Below are 21632 nucleotides of genomic sequence, written 5' to 3'. Positions count from 1 at the left end.
ATATAATGGTAAGTACGAGAATACAGAAAAAATATTTAACACTAATATTGAAAACAAATGTCATTTTTTTAACATATATGTAGTCAAACCAGTAAATCTTAAATAATTTAACATGTAACACTACTATAATGTAAATTAAATATGTTTAAGTGATACCTAAAAATATATATTTATTTAATACACATATATCATGTAAAACTATTATAACAAATATTCATTTTAATTTATATAATTGTCTTTTTTTTTTAATTATTAATATAACCCACACACACATATATATGTTTACATAAACTTAAAAAATACAAAATATAACAAATAAACTGCAAATAACTTTAAAATATTTCCAATTTAAATATACATAAAAAGTAAACAATAGATAAAATACATTTAATTAAAAATATGTTTAAAACTACATACATTTATACAAATAAGTAATATAAAATTAAATACACAAACACATAATAGTAATATATAGTTAAACAGTGTTAGCAAAATTATTATACTATAGCAATAATAAATATACTACTCCCACTCCAATCTATAGAACAGTAAGGAAAGCGTTGGACTCAGGAGGGGTAAAATTTCCTTTTCCAAACTGTGCAACAGTAGAGAAATTGTTGAACACCAGAAATATAAATGTAACTATTCCTATTCCAGTGTATGCAGCAGTAGGGAAAGGGTTGAACTCAGAAGAAGTAAAATTTACTATTCCAACTCCAGTTGGTGCAACAGTAGGGAAAACGTTGGACTCATGAAGGGTAAAATATACTATTCTCACTCCAATCTGTGCAACAGTAGGGTCAGCGTTGGATACCAGAGGGGTATAATTTACTATTCCTACTCTAGTGTGCGCAACAGTAGGGAAAACATTGAACTCCGAGAAGTAAAATGTACTATTCCCACTCCAGTAAGTGCAACAGTAGGGAGAACGTTGGACTCAGGAGAGGTAGAATCTACTATTCCCACTCCAGTGTGTAAAACACTAGGGAAACTGTTGGACTCAGGAGAGGTTATATCTACTATTCCCACTCCAGTAAGTGCATCAGTAGAGAAATAATTGAACGCAGGAAGAGTGAAATGTATTACTCCCACCCCAGTGTGTGCAACAGTAGGAAAAACATAGGACTCTGGAGAGTTACATTTACCATTCCCACTGCAATGTGTGCAACAGTAGGGAAACTGTTGGACTCAGGAAAAATTAAATTTACTATTCCCACTCCAGTAAGTGCAACACTAGGGACAGCATTGGACTCAGGAGGTGTAACATGTACTACTCCCACTCCAGTGTGTGCAACAGTAGGGAAAAGATTGGACTCAGGAGGGGGTAAAATTTGCTATTCCCACTCCAGTTGGTGCAACAGTATGGAATGCATTAGACTCAGAAGAGGTAAAACTTACTATTTCCACCCGATTCACAGGTACAGTACAAAGAGAATACGTCACTTCAAACAAACTACATATCTAACAACTCTATTAAATACCCAAGTTATAGAATTCTAAATATAAAAATGAACGGGCTGATTACGACTTCGAACCGACAGTCTGTTGCGGCGGCGGTTGGGAGAAGGCCGCCAAGCCCACAGCATCCCGACTACCCCATTATGACATTCCTGCGGGGCTGGCGGTGTGTCAGCGGCGCAGTCAAGGCAGCATGCTTTGGCTCTAGAAGGGAGCCTAAAGCAAATGCCAGCTACACTGCTGCACCTCCAACAAGTCGGGCGCACTGTTTCCATGCACTAAGTTGTGCATGGCAAAAAATGCGTGCAACAACACTGCAGGCATAGGGGGAAACAACATGGGTCCAAGCCACAATCCATATGGGGTCATTTGCCCTGGGGTCCTTTTTGTGTGGCCCCTTACTTGCCTTTCTGATTACCTTTTCATGGCGGTGTCCCCACCATGAAAAGGTTGGTGGAACGGCAGATCATCATACACATGACGGTGACAATTCTGGCACCACCACCTTTGACCGCCGCTGCCCCTACTGCCGCCTCTGCGGTAGCTCAAATGTTAGTGGTGGCAGCGGTCTTGTGGTAGTTCAACCGCACAGATCATAATCAGGCGGTCAAACTGCCGAGGAGGCAGCAGTCGGACTACCAAAGACAGTGCAGCGGTCCCAGGACTGCCAAAGTCATAATCAGCCCCTAAATCACTTAATTACAAAAAAAACAAAAAAAACAACACAACTATCACAAATTTTAATAATTATTATCAATGAACATATTACTATATTTAAAATATGAATATAATGAAAGTACCACACTATTTTCTCACAAACATAAAATCCAACAATTAAAATGGTTTAAAAATAAAGAAAGTATAACACAATTAACCCATGAAAGAATTCAAAAAGTTTTTTTTTTTAATTGAAAACCTTTTTTTAAATGTATAATTACCTAAATACCTTCCCTCCTCAGTACTGTACAAACTAAACAACACACTCCTAAAATATAACGTAAGATAATTAGCCACTAAAAAAATTTTTAAGTAATATTTAATCATCAATAAATTATTTATTAACTTCCAACCCTGTAACCCTAAAAATACAACACACACCTAACATATAATCTAAAAAATATCATAATTACACAATTTACATAATTATCAATTAAATAAATAATATGAATTAAATTTAATTATTAATCAATTGTAATTAATTTACTTCCGATCCTCTACCCCTATAAACCCCACAACCTGCACCTAAAAGTAACTGAAAAAGTAAATTAATTAGAGCATGTACATAATTATCAATTAAATAATTAGTATTAATTTCAAATTAATTATAATTAAATTACTTACCACTGTATACCCCTACAAAACCCACAACCCACAACTAAAACTTAACTGAAAAAATTAATTATCAGAGAATTTAAATAATAAATTTTCAATTAAATAATTACTAATAATTGTACATTAATTATTATTAATTATAATCAAATTACTTCCCACCCTATACCCCTACAATACCCATAATACACACCTAAATCTTAATTTAAAAAATAAATTAATTTGAGAATGTACATATCTAATTATCAATTAAATAATTAATAATTAAAAAATAATTATTCATTAATTATAATGACATTAATTCCCACCCTATAACCATACAAAACCCACAACCAGCTACAACACTAAACATTACAATAAACAATTAAATTAAAAAAAATAAACTAAAAATTTACAAACTATATTGAAAACATTAACAATATGCAAACATTGTATAACGTATACAATTAAAACATATACTAAAACACGTAACAATAATTGAAAAACTATATTTATGACAGCAATGTTTTGCAAACGATATTAACAACATAGATGTATACAAAATCGATATTAACAACATAGATATTTTTAACATTGATATGCACAACATAGATATTTTTAGCATCAGTATTACTTATATCTAAAATATATATTCTTATCAACGATATTCCTGCATCACGATATTTGTGGATTGCGATATTTAAAACTCGAAATTTCTGTATCTCAATATTTTAAATGCAATATTTTGTCCAAATGCTGGCAAAGACAGGAGCTTTGCCCTCCCGTTACAAAGGCAGAGCTTTTTGGCTTTGCCAATGCTTCTTCGAGCTGGGACCCATCAGCAGTTGCTTCAGTCTCCTCGGCCCACATACCTTCAATAGATATAGTTGAAAGGTTCCTTGTCTGCACTCTTTCCTGCACGGTGATAGAAATCCATCTCACTGTCTCTAGTGAGACATATATTTAGGTTTTCGAGTTTCTGGTTTGTAGTTGTCGTTTGTTTGCGGCCGTCCAGGTTGTTTGTTACTCCTAACCTGTCACCCTCATAATAATGATTTCATTCATATATGCAAATGTTACTTTATTAGCAGATTTTTAAAACTATATTTATATTTAAAATGATTGAGGGCAAGTGTACGAAATAAAGAGACGCATGTGCTGATATGGCCAGTAATGTGCTATTATTTGCCTGACCAAAACTAGTATCTCACATGGTAGTGAAGACAGATGAAGGCCTGGAACACAGAAGTAGCTTTCTTTTTCAGTCAACAAGCTAGCTGACACTCCCTTGTTTTTTAATCATTTTGTTTTGCATTTTTATATCTCATTTCACAGTTTGAATTTACTGAAAGCAGCTCTGACTCTAAATAGAGTAAGTGATTTTCATTCCCAGGGTCCAGAGTCTGACCTAAATATCTGCATAGGTTGTGGTTATTGTTCTTGGACATATACTTTGGGTAGCCAGGGATAGCAGTCCCTACCCCTTGGTCGCCTTGTGGCACCTCTAAGGCATGGGTAAAGTGGGCTGTGGCCTTTCAAGGGGTCACCTGAAAGAGCCAGCTCTGTTCTGCAGAGAGCCTTGCCGTGATGACCCTGAATAATTCTTAAACAGATTGTTTTAAATACCGTTTTCCTTTAATTTATTTTTAATGTGCGTGATGTGTGAGAGTCTATTATAGAGATTTTGCAGAGGAATATTGTATTTATGTTTAATGCAACATCCATAAAAAGTTTCTTTTAGAGCAAAACAGGACCTGATATATGAGACAGGGGAGGGTGTCACACAGATTATTTGCAGTAATATTATTAAGCTGCTTCTGTGTTACAATATTGAAAACACACGTCACTATCCCTGAACATCAGATGTAACAACTTTAGAAAGTGAAGGAGTGCGACGGCCAAAGAGGGCATGGAAGAGCTGAAACTGCATCATAAAATCAAAACGGTTCCGAACAGGGCCCCCCAAAATCCTTACGATGTCCATGCACCCGTGGCATGGCTCTTGCCACCCCGGTTTCCGGGACATCAACGCAGCAGCACAACATAAAGCAAAGAAGTTTCTAAGAGCCAACAAGAGGCTAGTGAGCGTCTCAAGTTGTGACAAGGGGCAAACGGGTGATGCCAGTGGGGTCGAAGTGGGCATGCAACTTGTGCTACTTTAACGTCTACACTCCTGTCTTGAGATGATTACTGCTTGTCTCATTTTTCTTCACCCTTGCTTTTCTTTGATGTTTCACAGGAGAGTAACTGGAATTGCTGTTGCATGTTCTAGAGTTCTGTGAGAATGGCTAATGACTGATTTCTTGAACAAGTATTTAGTAGAAAAAGAAGACATACATTGGAATAAGAGAACTGTACATCTTTGTTTGGGAAGTACAGTTCGCGCCCCCACTCTTCTGCAGAACAAGTCGTTATTTTCTCTCTTGACCAAGGTATCTTGTTTTTATCCAGTACCTACTGAAAAGTGAGCCTCTGGGTAAGGACAGTAATGGAAGCAAGATAACCGATTACAGTGGGCAATATTTAGAAACCCCCCAAACTAGAGCTGTCCATTCATGGGGCAGCAAACGTTGATCACATTTCCGGGATTTGCTAAAATCTCGCTCCACTAATTTATCAAGCACAGTGAAACCCCTGGCCTTTGTGTGGACATGTGAAACAGTTCCCAGTTCCCGTTCTGCCCTACAGGGCTATGCTTTTATAATTAAATTGTGTCAGACATATAACGTGCTGGTGTCTCCGGCTGTTTGTAATGTTCCTACCCACAGGTTGTCTCTGGTACCCCGGCCCTGTAGGAGTCGCCAGACTGCAGTAGATACGCCTTCGGGTCACACGCCAGGGTGGGACCCTGTAGCGATACTTCTTTTATCAGCTTTCTAGGGCATCCCGTGGGCGCGAGGGTAGCTCAGAATCACTGGCTGAAGCCATGTGCCCTGGTGCTGTTAAACCTGGCAGCTCATAACAGAACTTTTTGTGAAAACACAGCTGTCCATCCTGACCCACATCTTCTCCTGCCAGTTGTTTTAAGGGAAATTAAAACACTACCCTAGACTTTAGAAGTACTGGCCGACTGGCAAGCAGGCTATGTCATCTTTAAACTATAGTCTTCAAAAGTTTTAAAACCTGTAAAATGTTGACAGTGAGAAGAGTTATCTGATGTTCAGATGAAAACTTGGATTGGTGTTTTGTGTTTGAACAAACAAGCATGAAGTTGCATTAATATATACATTATATGATGTAAGCATGTTAATGTATTTATATCGTGAAAATCTAGCTAAGAAGCAGCGGAGGACTAAATAAGGATGAAAGCCCAGTGGTTCTTTTCAGAATCATTAGGGGGAGAGGGAAGTTACAGGTATGTTTCTGGAAGAGAAAGGGTCTCCTGGATTTCAGGAGCGTAGGATCAGGACTGATCTCAATGGGGATGCTGTCCCACATCCTGGGAGCATAAATGGAAAAGACCTTCCTTCTGTGTTTTTTCTTTTGTGCACATTCCCGCGTCTGGTATGGTAACATCCAGGATCCTGGAATGGGGCGATCCTGGTTTGGGGCTCTCCTCGGGAGGGTGTTGGATGCCACACCAGTATATTTGGGTGTCATTTCTGACAGCCATGAGGGGGACAGAGCTGGTCTTGTAGATAATGCTGGTCTGGAGGGGAGACAATATAGTTGTGTTTCTTCAGAGCCTAAAAAATGGAAGCGAGGCAAACAGCACATCTTTGGTGGGAGGTTCTTAGCCAATATTGTTCTAATGCATATTTATGACCTCTGTTTTCAGGCTAGTAATGAATCCAAGTTGATCTGTTTTCTGCTTGTATTGTTTTGTAGGAATCCGCACATGGGACACAAACCTGATTGAATGTAATCTCGATCAAGAACTTAAGTTGTTTGTGTCTCGCCACTCAGCTCGATTTTCTCCTGACGTTCGAGGTAAGAGATTGTTTTTCTGCTTCTATCTTTGTCAGACACACAGATGTTGCATAAGTAATCATGAGAATCCGAAAGTGGAGGAGAGGTGTTTGATGGTGTGTCACAAAGAAGTGTGGCAAAATTCTACCGGGTCTGTGCTGTGAAGAGAACTAAAGTCTAATGGTGACACTAATTTGGAAGCTTTTAACCATGTTTTACCTTCATCTTGAGGAAAAGAAAATATAAGTTATTGTGCCTACTTTCCAAAATGTTCATCTAGCCCTGTGTCTATGAATGAAAGGTTCCACTTGGGTCGGCATTTGAGGTTCAGCAGATCCTCATTGCAACTCTGAGGCTTTTAAAGGCCGAGAGATATGACCACCAACCTCTCCACGTGTTTTGGTTATAAACCAGGATGCTGGTAACATATATTTCCACTTCTCTGCTTCAGTACGCTCTAGGGACCCTCCCAAGGAATAGATGCTGGAGGGTTCAGTAGAGCACACAGTAATGGATCAAGCATTAGCAAACCCGGTCATTGACCCTCCAGGTCTTAAAATACATGCAAAGGCTTGTAATGGAAATAGGACACGGTATAAGGTTCGGTTCTCACGCTATTCTCCAAGGCCGTATATCACCTACAAAAATGCACTTGTGCAATCCTCAGCAGGGCGTTTATTACGCCCTATGCCTTCACAAACACTCTCTTCTGTCACTCCTCTATCATGTGCTTATTTGGGCATGACTAGAAAATATTTTTTACTCCCCATCCAAAATTCTACTTTCCTCCTCTGGTTGGTTCAACATCTTGTTCACTGTGGAGTGCCCCAGTGGTACCTCTCTTTTGAATCCCTCATATTCCCCGCCCCCTGCGGAGTACCTCCCTCTGGAATTCTTCTCTGGGCACTACCTGCGTATGGAGTACATCCCTGTGGTCCCTGAAGTGTACCTCTCTGATGTCTCTCAGTGGAGTGCCCCTGTTGCAATACCCATGTTGGAGTGCCCTTCCATGGAGTGCCTCCCTGTAGAACAGCTTCCCATGGCAGTGGTGTAACAAAGGCACCTGCAGTGACCTTGGTGCTGGGGCCCCACGAGCTCCAGGGGCCCCCTCAACACAGTACCCTGGCCTGAGAGCTCTTGAGTACTTTGCGGGGGTCTCAAGTATCGTTACACCACTGTACAATGAAATACCTCCCTGCTGAGTACCTCTTTTGTGTCTGCAGTCAGCTTTCAATGAGGCTCACCGCAAGTGCATTTATTGACATCTCAAGCACTCTTTTCTAGAAAAGCAGCATATCTTGGCAGGAACATTAATCTGGATAGGTAAAAAATCAAAGCAAAAATTGTATTATTTGCATAGGGTAGCACAGTCAAATTATTGTGCTGTAAGATTTTAAAAAATGAAACACATTGCTCCGGTGACACAGATCGCTTTCTCAGGGTGTTTAAACAGAATATCGAAAAACGAAAACATCGTGGGACAAACTTTTGTGCTAAGATTATACAGGACAAAAATTTTGGGAAGTAAGTTTCTATACGTAAGCAAAGTTTTACTATATAACTCCACATATATGTACCTTGATATGTATATCTTCAAGGTATGTAGATGTGGAGTTAAGAATAGTAAATCTATACTTACCTATTTGCATTTCCCTTCTCAATATTTTGGTCCTCGATATTTTTGGAATGATATTCTGGCCACACAATATTTTAGTTTCAGATATTCTGTCAGTTATCTCTTTCTCAGAAGATGCACATGGACACGAAACGGTTTAGTGTAGATGTAGAGCCTTTTAAGCAGGCGCAGTTCCTATCAGACATTAAAAAGTGAAGAAAATTCCCTCTATAAAACCTTTGAACACATCCCTGTAGATTCCCAACTGAAAGGTCCACGGAAGTAGGAAAGGCTGGCTTTCAGATTTGTAAACTTTGAAGTTTGACACCTTTGATTTTAGATCAGGTAAGATAGCGAAGATGCACAATAGTTTTCCACAAGCCTAGGGTGAACCTAGAAATGCATATAGCATGATCTTGCTTAAAACCTTTTGTGCACCAAAGTACATCTTGAGTGACCGAAAGATATCGTTGGCGTGCACAAAATCCCATTCCTGTTTCACAGAATTGACAATGTAGGAATTTTGCTTTTGCAATCAGAATTTGTCTGCAGAGAAATTCTGCTAGTATGGTGAAATGTCCGTGGTAGAATTTACTTGTGAGCAAACTGGTAGCAAAAGGCGGGGTTGTAGCCATTTCTGGGTGGAGTCACCAACAAAAGCTTGAGAGCATCCACAACCTTTTGTGAGTATGGACCAACAAAGACTCTTACATTTACTCCTAATAATGGAACAAATACATATGTTTTTAAAGAAGGACTGAGGAGGGATCACTCCCAAAATGATGGAGTTGTAGCCCAAGGGTTTTCCTATTGGGAAACATATTCTTCCAAACAAGAAAAAGGAAAAATAATTTAAAGTGGAAATGTGAATCTCTCATATTTCTGAATGTCGAAATAAATGTGAGTGAATACTCTGGAGAAATTTTGATTGTCATAGATCCCCAGGTCTACTCCTGGCTTTTTTGTGAATTAATGAAAAGTCAGAAATGTATTCTAGATGCATTCATGAGCCTTAGGGAGTAATTTTGTTTTAACTAAGCTGCATAGGAAGTGCATGGGATGGGAATTGGGCCATTATCAATGCCAGAGCGCAAGTATTTCTATACAGATTTTGATGGCAATAGTTAAATACACAATTTAATAAGTAGGTGAATTCTAAAATTAAAAATAGTCATTCGATGATTGGATTTAGCATAATTTAAAATAGGCCTAACAATGTAAAATACTAACGTGATCAATCCATAAGGAGGAGAGCAAATTATATCACAACAGTAGATTGTTATATAGGTATAAACTCCTGTTTCAGTACTGTCACCGTAATTTAAAGTGGGGTGTGCTCGAAGGAGGAAACAGCTGATCTGTACATAGCAGCAAGGGACATATGGGTAGGGGTAAATACCTGCTCTTTCAGCAACAAACGTAAATAAATGATGCACCTAAATTTAGAACCTGTAAAAGAATGCATATTTAAATTGTAACCCTAAACAGACATGCATGATGTGTATGCAAACCCCAGTTTCACACCTTAAATTGGAAGAGCAACAGGGAGCGTATAAAATACCTGGAATATATATCCAGTCATAACCTACCCATCCTTGGGATTCCGGATCGCACTTCAGCCACCTGGGTTTTGAATCCTGGTAGAACCAGTGTAGAAAGACCATGTGCCTCAGTAGAGATCCACATGGTGTTTATAACTGAGACGCGCGTGGTTTGATTGCTCAGCGCATCTGCAAATGATAGAATCAGGCCAGCTTAACTGCAACGTGACTCTCAGGCTCATGCCTTTTGGAATGTCTCCATGAGCACTCTGCAGTGTTTGTCTAGCTGATGAACTAAGTCAGTAGCAGATCAGGTACAATTTGTAACCCTCTAATGTCTTGTACATTAGCAGCTTTCAATCCAGCAAGACTCTTGTCCGAGTATACTCTGCCTGGCACAGTTGCCTGTGGACCTCGATATCCTCTAGAGAAAATACTACATTACGAGTCCCACAATGCCTAGAGGTTGCACTGTTAACAGCCCATCTTGTAGTGATTGATTCCATGGGAGCCCAAGTTCACAGATTATTGGTGGACCTCAGGGGATATGAACAGATTCTGCAGAGTGAGATACCAAGTATGGCCGACAGGATGCTTTACCAATCTATGTGGTAGTCAGTGCGAAAGATCCCGGAATGAATAAACACTCTCGGACTCCAGAACTATAAATAGACCACTTAGTTATACATTTTGTACATTGCTAACCAACCAGCCCCAGAAACCCGAGCTGTCCTTTGTGTACCCATCAAGCAGGGAACAAGTCCTGAAACAAGTAGGAGAGAGAATAAATAGCAGAGATGATGTGCAACAATGTCACTTCACCACAGAGAAGCTCTCACAACCTCATCGTACCTCCTTTGCAATCTTAGCTCAGGGAAAAAAGCTGTAATATATATTGAATGTGCATGTAACATATTATTTACGATGCCTATTTTGACATATAGGTTACATGCATAGACCTCCGAGGTGTGTGATCTTGTTCTGTTTTTATTAGTGCCCTGAAGAGACCTCCCACTTGGCTGAGCACTACACAAAACGACCATAGATATTAGCACAAAGGGACATGTGAAAACAACAGCGAAAGGTTATTTTACCTATTGTAAATCAGATGCATATTTTCCAGATAGTAAGATGTAGTTGACCTTATAAAGGACTCAAAATCATAACGATGCAAAGAAAAGTGAAGCCGAGTTTGCTACATTCCTATGTAAGTGCACTTTTTTCAACAAGTGCTCTTTGTTGAATGTTTCCGTGCTAGGGTGGTGAGGGTCCTACGAGTAAGAGATGGCTTGAATTCCAGAACTGTTCTCTTTCCCCTTCCTGTCGCCTTAGGTATGCTGATCAAGGGTGTATTGAACAACCTGCTTAAGGATGGTGCTACTGAGGCAGATTTAAAGTGTTTGTGGCCCTTCTTAACATTCCACTTCAGCTCGCAGGTCATCAAAGCCACAAGTTAAAACTAATAAACTCTGCAATAATAAACTATAATAACACAGCTGAGGGGTGGAGACCAAAAGAAAACCTAAAAACAGCCTAAAACGGTGACAGACACAAAGACAGCTATCTAAATGACAAAGAAACAAAAGTTAGAGGTCAAATGGAGTAAGGCAGCACAAAAAAGTAAGTAAAATGCAAATAATGAACGAAGGAAAAAGGAAGCATGAATGAAAGAGGGTACAAATGAACACAGGAAATAAGGAACAAATGTGTAAAAGAAGCAACACAAGGAAGAAAAGAAAGAATGAAGGGTGGGAAGAAGAAAAGGAAAGGTCAAAAAAATAACAAAAAATGAAAGGAAGGAAAGCAGGAAAATATAATGAAATAACACAAGGGGTGAAAGGATGGGCAATTAAAGGAAAGAAGAGAAAGAATTATCGAATGGAAGGAGTACAAAAAGAAAAGAGGCAAAGAAGGTGTGAAAAAATGCCAGGAGCAACATAAGAATATACAGATATAAAGAAGGATATAAAGCTAAAAAAAAGGCAATGATAGAATGACAAAAAAATAAACAGAAGGAAGGAAATATGAAAATATATAAACAAAAACAAAAAAGGGGAGGGAAAGAAGGAAAAAAGAAGCATAAAAAGAAAGAAAGACAGTGAAAAGGATGAATGAGGAAAACATGTCAATACAGGTAAATATGTAGCTTTTGGCCAACTTCCTTTACAATCGTGCTGTAATATTCATCATTTTGCATCATTTTCTGCAAATTTTTCCCAGGGGTACAACCCCCAGGGCACTTTATAGGAAGGGTTAGGATTGCTCACTTTACTTGCACATTTATTGCTATATAAGGGATAAAGTGGGGGGTATTTTATTTTTCTGGCTACTCCCTTGAAGCAGATGGCTCTAGTTCACAACTTGTATTTACAGTAAACAATGTGCAACGTCTTGGCCTGAACCAGCAGTTAACTTAAATTATTGGTGGGGCCCATGCCCCACAGGCTCTTTTAACATGGCACCTATGCTTCTTTCCTGTTTTGGTTTAATGCAAAGTTACCTAACATATTACTATCTGCTTCTGAGTACGGGGCCCTGCACATTTATCATATCTTCAGCTCCTAATTTTTGTGGCTCAGGGTGTCCACTTGAAAAATCCTCAAATGTTAGCTTGGCTTAGCCTGAGGCCTATGCATGTGAGACCTTAGACCTTGCAAGAGTCCCTTGCCACATTTTGAAAGGATGTTCTATCAATTCACTCTATACCACTGTTGAAGAACAAAATACTGGAGCCAGGTTAAGTAGATTGCAAAAGTGCTGGTGCAGTCCTGCGCTGATACTTCTATAGCCCATAGATAGCCCCAATTCTGGTGCAATAATGCACAGATGTTTCCAGATTACAGAGCTTGCACTCGTCCAAAATTTGCACTGACATTTGCACCACCTGACATAAGCAAAAATAACATTTGCGCTGACTGTTCACGGGTAACGTGTTTTTTTGTCTGTCCGTATGTTAGCGGAATTATGCACTGCCTACGGTGCACTCTATATATTGCATTTACTGGAGAAACCTTGTACATAGGACTCCTTGGAGGAATTACAAATAAGGACATTAAGAGAGAAGAACAGAACGCTTAGGATTCAGTTCTCCCCAAACACTGTTTTACCCCAAAGAAAGTGGCAGTCATCCCTGGTGAAGGTGATGAGAAGACAACTTGACAAAAATGTTTCATTACTGATGTGTTCTATTTTCGTTTGGGCTGTCACAAAAATCACTTTCTTTACAAAGCAAGGATAACAGTGTGAAATCTGGAGAACTGCTCTCAAAGTACTAAATGGGCTAAAACCCCAAGTCATGGATGTAGAGACTCATAGTTCTCGATTTTGTAATTTATTTAGCCCCTTCCATCTTGTCTTCCTCCTGTTGTGCCATGAAACCATTTAGATCCTGAGTGCTATACAAGAAATAAAATCAGTCAGTCAAAAAAATCAAGCATTCAGTCAGTCCTGCATACGTGTATGCCTTATGAAAGCAGGGGAAAGGATTTAGGACAGAATCATTCACATTTGAATGCAAAACGAATACAATTCACAAGGCAACATTTTTATTAAGGCCAGAAGGTTTAAGGAGATAGGTAGGGAGTGTGCGGAACCTCCAAAAACAGAACAAAATATACTTCCATATATATCTATACAGAACAAGTAGTGAGTGCAGGAAATAACATGTAAGTTGGGCATTAACTCTAGACAAAAATATAGCATGATTTGCAGAAGGCTTGAGAGTAACACAAAGGGAGTAATACTATCAAGGAGGCAGTGGTAGAGCTAGACATTACGCGTCACAAGGAGGCAAGGGAACAGAGTGGACAACCATCCAGATTTCTGTGGGTAAGTTCATGTTTATGGTGGCTCTCTCTCTCTCTTTGTTCCTGAGCCAGCAAGTATGGGATGCCAAATGTACCACTGTTTGCTTATAGCATGGGACAAATTAGGCCAAACAGTTGAGAAGTCCAGGGACATATGAATCTGTTCAGAGCAGATCTTCGACAGAAGTATCTGTGTGCAATGGGTCACTTGTGAAGCCTGGAAGAGCCCAGTTAAATGTGTTTGTGCAGCCCTGCAGACTGTGACAAAAAGAGCAGTGGTAGATCCTATGTGGGGCCAGAATGTGAATACACTTTAACTGAAAGGAAGGAGCTGCAATGTAAGAGGTGTCCTCACAACACAGGTTTAGAAACACACTTATCTCTAAAAATACTAATAAGGAGGAATGCAAACATCTACTATGAAGCACCCTTATACTAGTTACTGTCTGTCATAAAGCATCCTTATTAGCAAGACTGAGTCAATTGCCAGGCTACACTAGGAAGCATAAATAGGCCTAGACCTTTGTGTTACACTCTGTTAAAAAAGGAAATTCAGTAACTTGTGGGAAGTTTGATATTTCCACTCATCTGTACTGCATTCATAATATAAGAGCAAAGGCAGAACATGGTACTAAATATTGCGTTATGGTGTTTCATTAATCAGGCACACTGGTGATTCAAAATATGATAAAATCATAATCATGTGAGAATGAAACTAGGGCACGAGCTTGTCATGTGAATATGTGCTATGTGCTCATTTCCCAGATTGAGCCTGTTTAGAGGTTCTCGGGCAAAGGAAATTAGAGAACATGATTTTCCCAAGAACAAATAATTTGGACAAATAAAACCAATAGCTCAAAGAAGGGTTTCTTAGTTCATGCCACTCAAGACAAAGACCAGCCATATGCAAAGCACACTTGGTCCTGCGCTAGCAGCAACAATTTCACCTTGAAATCCAGCCAGATTGGATAACTGATTGGTCCATGACTTCCTAGAGTGGTATATCCATCTGCTGGGCATTTTGGTCCTTAGAAGAGGAAGCAGAAGAGAACAACAGAGAGAACAAAGAAAGAGACATGTTGTAAGTGCTTTTCTAAAACTAGGGTGGTTTTGATCGCCCTGAGAGTCAAAGCCAGTTCATTCCAGGATTAAGAGCCAATGCAAGAAAGTGAGACCATTTGAAACATAGAACATTGAGCAGAAGCTTTGAGTTGGAGCGTACATCTCTGCAGAGGCAATAGACAGAAAGTAGGATTTCTCAGTGTATGAGTATAAGAACGTCAGCTTTACTCAGTGGGAAACTGGTTGCCTGTGGAAGTCTAGCGCCAGTGACGGTTGATTTTTTTCAGATGAGCAACTTTGTGAAAGGCCAAATTTTCCATTCTTTGCAACTTGGTCAGAGAAGTAGCAGGAAGACCTGAACAGAGGATATTACAAGAGCCTAATCGAGAGAGAACGCATGCAGGAACCAGGGATGCATGGAAAAAGATGGATATAGAGTATTGAAGACAAAGTAGCAAGCAGATGTGATTGACTTGATCTGGGTCAGGAAAGAAAATCTGCTGTCTGTGTGTTTGGCTAAAGATTTGGTGTCGAGGATGTTTGAGGGGAGTACAATGTGCCAACGACCATAAAGTGTCATTCTAGTTTAAGATGTTTATTAACAACCGTAAATTCTGTTTTATTGGAGTTTAGTTTGAGAAAACACAATCTCATCCAGTCTTCGAACTCCAACAAACCCTAACGCCCAATTTAGAATTTGACTGATGGGTACTTTGTCACAAATATGACGGGTATCCTAACTGCCTTCTTACAAGTGCAGTACATCCTAATGCACTTCTAATAAGCCTGATGGGATATCCATCATATTTGTGATGGGGCCCTCATCTTCCAAACTCTAAAACAGTCTTTTAGCTAGGAAAGACATGTTTGAGGAAATCAATTGATCAAGGTGACCAGTCAGTTTGGTGTTAGTGGCATAACAGATAGCTTTGAACAGGAATAGTTGGATGAGGAGGCCAAGATTCTGACATACATATTGGAGAGCACAAGAGAAAGTGCTGAGTCCTGGGGAACTCCATACATCAAGCTGATATGGCTAGACCGGAACGGTGGGGGGTTGGGGGGGTGGAGAGAGAGACAGAGAGAGAGAGAGAGAGAGAGAGAGAGAGAGAGAGAGAGAGAGACAGAGAGACAGAGAGAGAGAGAGAGAGAGAGAGAGAGAGATGGCTACTCACTAAGAAGAAGGTGAACCTGTATTCCACAGTCTCCAATATACCCACCTCTCTTAGCCTTTTAATAATGACCAAATGGTGAACCACATCAAATGCAGCAGAGAGGTCAAGCAGCATGAATCCAGCTGTTTGTCATCATCAAAAAGATCCCAAAGTTCATCCACTACGAAGGCCATGGAGGTTTTGGTTTCTCTCCCCAGACGGTCACCTACCTGCAAAGGGTCTAGTGCGTCTTCCTTTCCAAGACAAGTAGATAGCTGTTTAGCAACAATCATTTTTAGCACTTTGCTAAAGGATGGAACCAATGTAATGAGTCAGTAATTGTTTCCTAGATTTGCTTCACATTGGGTTTTTTTCAGAAGGGAGCGGTGGCGTAACGCAAAATGAGGCCCCTCTGCAAAATATGTGGGCCCTGAGCCTTCCATATCTCACAGATATTCATTGGCTGTGGGCTGAATGGAGCCCCCGTGAAGGATTGGGGGCCCCATTAAGGATTGGGGTCCTCCCTGCACCGAAGAGGCTGCAGGAGCCTGTGTTATGCCCCTGGAAGGGAGGTGAGAATTCCTCACTTCTAAGGAGCCACAGTATTATCCAAAGAAAGGGATAGATAGGTTCATAAGATCAGAGATGTGTGTGCAACGGCCATCCATTCTTCACTGACGATAAAAACTGGACAAGGGACAGCAGGCAAACCAGATTTAAGAGAGGTCAAGAGACCCAAAATATCCTTGCTGTGAGTGGGGCTAACGTGAGGTCATTGGGCTTTTAACTGAGCTATCAGCAGGTATGTTTGAGATATGGATGCGACATGTGAGTGGGAGTTTTCGATCAGGTCCCTTCTAGACATGCACACAAGCAACCTCAGATTGTTTTCAGTCTTTTTGGACCTCTTTAGTGAGGTGACTCTTGAATCTTGTGGTACAGTGAACTTAGATCCCAGACAGGGGCATCTCACATAGAAAAAAGTAATGTCTGAAACACATTTAATAATCTCAACCACAGTTAAATACTTGAGCCGCATTCTGTTGCGTCATTTTTTGCCCACTATGCCACTGCAGACTGAGACCAGCCATATGCAGATCAGAGACGGTGCACACCTTTGGTCTGAGGCAGACTCAATTTGAGTCTGTATTGGCTCACCACCTATATTATTATACGGTGCTACTTTTGTTTTTCTCATATTTCCCCTTCTCCTTCAGGATTAGAGATGTTCCTTTTGCACTCATTTACTCAATAAAACTAGTCAGCAACTGACTGAGTCAGCATTACCAGCCAGCCAAAGCTAATATGGGGGATGCAATGCAGTATTTCCATCCGGTGTACGTGCTTCTTTCTAGCTGTGTCCGTTTTCTTTTCAGTCCTGCGCGTTTGTGACTGGCATGCATTAACTGGCTGGTGGGCGAGATCCGATTTGCAGTCCATTAGCATGGACGTCTAGACATTTGTTAAAATCCATATTATATCTCCCGCTGCACTGACTGCGATGTCATTCCGTTAGATCTTCCTTTTGTGGCTGTTTAAATTATCTTAATTAGATAGAGGTTTTTTCATGAGAATCCCTCATGAATAAAAATCATGCTTCTTTGTTCCTCCGTCTTCCTGCGACACGTGTCTCCGTCGGCCATTGCGCAGCATCAATGGCCAATGCTAGTGAAGGGGGCGGGGGTGCATCATGGTTGCCTGTAGAAGGAATTGGACTTGGAGGCTAAATCAAAGATACGTATTCAGAGCTACCTCTGTATTTTTGGGTGGAATCTATTCCCTGTGCTAGAGTCGCGTTGCATACCTGCAGCTGGAATGTTCACGTTTTGTTCGGCCACGCCATCTTTGAGAAAAGCTGAAATAAATGCTGTCTCCTGGCCTGCTCGGAACATTCAAGAAATAGAGGAGACGCCCACAAATGGCTGACAGATCCTAGAGGGAAATGAACTCAGGGCCAATTAGACAGGGTTGCCAAAGCAACGACGGCCTAGTAACCAAAGTTATTATCACAGCCGTGATTCCATTCATTCCACCCACGCCGGAATGACATCCTTATGTTGCAGAATTTGAAGTCACCCATTAACAACAAGCATTTGCAAGACAATGGGGATAGCAGTTGCTGGAGTTAGAGCTGTTAGCGTTGTAAATTCATAACTGGACTTTTCTTGCCACATACATTCAAAATGAAAAGTAAAACAGTTGACATAAGCGAGCGGATTCAAAGTGCCACGGCCACCATGAGCGTGACCGCAAAGGAGAGACACAAAAGGAAAAAGAAGTTCACTCGAAGTCAATCGTGTCGGCAATCATGCAATTATCCATTTAATAGGGGCAGTCTGCAAGGTGGTAACAAAGCCGCCCAAGGCGGGACCAACGTAAAGCATTTAACACAATACTTACAACAGGTCACAGCGCTAATGCGCTTGACCTAAAAAGGGACAACAAAACAACAGCAGGGCCAGCTTTGGCACTGGTGGCACCCTGTGTGACAGTCTTTTTTGGTGCCCTGCCCCATGACCTCCTCCTTGGATTCTCTCACTACCACCCGGCAAATGTGCCCCTCATCTCTCCACAGCCCCTCTTTCACATGCATTCATTTGTTTTAAAGTGCTTGTAAAGGCTGGCTTTACTAATCCACTCAACTATCCACATAAAATATAGTTCTGCTCTTTGCAGCAGGCACATTAACTGTCTGCAGTACTTTATGGTGAGTCAAAGCTCCGGCTAGACAAAACTCCCATCTCTCTTCCTAGCGGGAACATTAATTACAAGAGTTGTCTTGACATTTTAATTGTTTCCTGAAGCCTGGACTGAACGAACAAGGAACTTTTCAGCAGGTGCTTTTAAATCGCAGGCTTTGTAAGTTATTTCTAAACAGAGTGGCCCCCTGAGGTCAGCGCCCCCCATCCAGGTCAGCACCCTGTGTGGTTGCACCGCTCGTACTGCCCTAAAGCCGGCCCTGAACAGAAGATGGCAGCAACAAGCGCCTGTGAGCAACATTGCGACTACTAGTCAGGGCTCTTCAAGATGTCTGCGGTATTCAGCGGTCTACTACTGGGGTGCAGTGTGCATTGAACTGGCAATTGAAGCAGTGGGCATGTAGGATTAAGTCGTGGGCATGCCGCCGCTAAGATGTGGGAGCACAATGCGTGGAATACATGGTGACGCCAGGTTTCAGGAGTGGAGACCATGCATTGTAATTGAATGTATTATATTGTCAGTTATTGTGCACTGTATGTTAGTCATGGGCACATTATAGACTCCATTTCAAAACATGTTTATTTTTTTGTTTGAGGAAACAGCTTACCTGAAGTGGGTATGCTGTGTTTTACCGCCAACCAGACCTAGGCCATTAGAAATGAGAATAAAGAACTTTAGGATCGGGTGCATTCTATATTGCAGAAAAAGAGACATTTTACTTTCATTGTACTGAAGCCCTAGTGGACATATTTGTGTTCATGTGTTTGTGAGTAATCTGTTTTGAAAATATTACTTTGTTTCTATAGTGTGAATGGTTCAAGTACTAAAATAACTATTTTTTGTACTGTAGATTCTGGGTTTTAAGTAAAAGAAGTCTGTTTTCTAATATTGTGGGTGCATTGTTTGGCTTGGCTTGGGTTTTGTTGCTGTATAGCTTCACGTATTGGTTGAAATAACAATGGTGCATGTACATAAAACAGGTGATAAGTGTATGCAAACCCACACAGAGATTATAGTCTATACAATCGAACACTGGGTGCCAGCACCAGACAACACCTCACCTTTTAATTGCCCACCCTACACACCAAAACACCACAGTCACAACAACCCCTCAGTTCCACAGCCTCTCTCACCCTATACCACCTCCTTGTCAGTCATCACTGAGAGGACTAGTTTCAGGACGTTGACCCTTTCAGCTGGCACAGCTCATTACTGACCCAGCGCACTCAGCACAATATGTCCTGGATGGAATTGATCATTAAGATCAGTTCTTACCTACTATCAAACCTCTGACATGGAAAGACCATCATGCTAAGCTTTTCAAATAAAGAAGTGCATCTCCAAATTACAATTTTTTCCAAGAATGGGCTTGAAACAAGCTACAAATTGACTCCCTGCAACATTTTTTATGGTTTTGTGGAGTGCAGTCATCCCCAAATCTGTGACCTCTTGGAGCTTTAAATTCTCTTGACCATACTAATTTCTGCAGTTGTGAGTTTACCCGAGCTAAGATCTGCAATGTGGGAGGGGGCAATGCAGCTTTCCACCTCTCCCAGGCCAGAGTAAGTCTGGTGAAATGGTTTGTGGGGGGAGAGATTTCCTTACTGTGTTTTTCTGTGGGAGGTGGGTGGAGAGAATGCACCCTTCCAGTCTTAGCTAAGTGACAATGATGTCTTGAGTTATACCAGCAGGGTTGTTCACGTCCTAATGCATGCCTCCTATTGTTTCTGCTTTGGCAACGTTGTCCTGAATGGTCAATGGAACTTGAGCCCTTTCTAACGACCTAACTTATTGTAAATCAGTGTCTTTTTAATTCAGTGTTTGTACACTCCTGTTTTTATGTTTGATTTACATAGGTGCTGGAAGTAGAGGTCCTAACAGAGTCCAAGAAGTGAATGAGCAGTAAAGATGCCTGTGAATTGTGTTTTTATCTTATCATATTAGCGGTGCGTTCAAAGACAGAGGTCAAATGTAAGGCTACATCTTCTGACAAATCGCTGCTAATTATTTTAGTATGGAGATTGATGTTTACTCTTCTTTGACTGCAATGTAAGAGTATTTTGTCTAGTCAATTATGTGAAAATCTTGCTGGGGTAGAGGGAGTATGAAAGGAAAGGCTGTAGCAAATCATATTTTCTAACACACAGTCAAATTTAAATAACTGTAAATGAACTGTACACATTTCAGAACTTGTAGGACGTTGAGATTGCACAAATGAAGCTCATTTTTAATTCTGAAGTGTGATGGAAACCAAAACTTTAATGGGATCAAAACAAATCAAGGCATTTTACTTGGTGGTGTGCAAATTATAAATATTGGCTGAAACCCACTTTCCGCGCACCATCGTTTGTGCGCTACATAGTTTTAACAACAAAGCTCTATGTCTGTGCAAATCTAGTGGCCAATTTCATGGAAAATGCGCTGTCTGTAAATGATAGGGCGCTATCATGCTTTAATAATTAATTTACTACAATGTAAATGCTCCAGCTACATAGTAAACCCTAACCACTCTCCCGCTCAATACATGTGCTACGCTTTGTCTGAAGCTAGGATTTTTTGCAAGCCCTATGACGTCTGTGATGTAACTTTGATATCAGCACCCCCACTCTGAAAATTCTTTCAGCACCACTGCTGATCTGACAACTTTTCTGTCGCAAGACCTTATGTGCTCAACAGAAAAAGGAGTCCTGCAGGGAGAGTGACTGGGGCGCCACCCAGGTGTTAGTTCACCTTACTACAGCTTATGATTTGGCAAACACTGTGGGCTTCCAAAGAAAGGAATGCTTCCCTTCCAAGCAGATGTGATCATTTGTTTATCTTGTTGTGTGAGCCAGCCGCTGTAGGGCCAGCTAGAAAAGGCTCACCAATGTACTGAAAATATCAAGTAAAACTATTGTGTTACAAACGAATGGAGCTTGTTTGTCTTGTCTTTCATGATCTAGGTTATAATAAATGTGATGATGCCATGGTTTATTTAGTTCCTGCCTTGCTGTTGTTGAGAAAAATCAGTCTTTTCTTGCCCTGTTTTTGTTGCGCTTAGGTTTATTGACCCTCTTAGATTTAGTCTGGTATTTTCTGT

At 40.5% G+C, this 21632-nt stretch overlaps 1 protein-coding gene and 1 long non-coding RNA gene across 3 annotated transcripts in view; one reads left to right on the top strand and one right to left on the bottom strand.

Annotated features, from left to right (window-relative positions):
* Positions 1 to 21632, top strand: part of MAP1B (microtubule associated protein 1B) — a 362796-nt gene that overhangs the window by 52953 nt on the left and 288211 nt on the right. Inside the window, exon 2 of the mRNA XM_069224161.1 lies at positions 6595 to 6696. Within this exon, the coding sequence (XP_069080262.1) occupies positions 6595 to 6696 (102 nt within the window). The remainder of the gene's footprint in view (positions 1 to 6594; positions 6697 to 21632) is intronic.
* The window catches only part of LOC138284905 (uncharacterized), a 234963-nt gene that overhangs the window by 201671 nt on the left and 11660 nt on the right, over positions 1 to 21632 (bottom strand). The gene's annotated exons all lie outside the window — the stretch shown is intronic.

Source organism: Pleurodeles waltl, chromosome 1_1, assembly GCF_031143425.1.
Source record: "Pleurodeles waltl isolate 20211129_DDA chromosome 1_1, aPleWal1.hap1.20221129, whole genome shotgun sequence".
Taxonomy (NCBI): Eukaryota; Metazoa; Chordata; class Amphibia; order Caudata; family Salamandridae; genus Pleurodeles; species Pleurodeles waltl.
The sequence above is the reverse complement of the archived record's forward strand: the minus strand, read 5'-3'. Positions and strand labels throughout refer to the sequence as shown.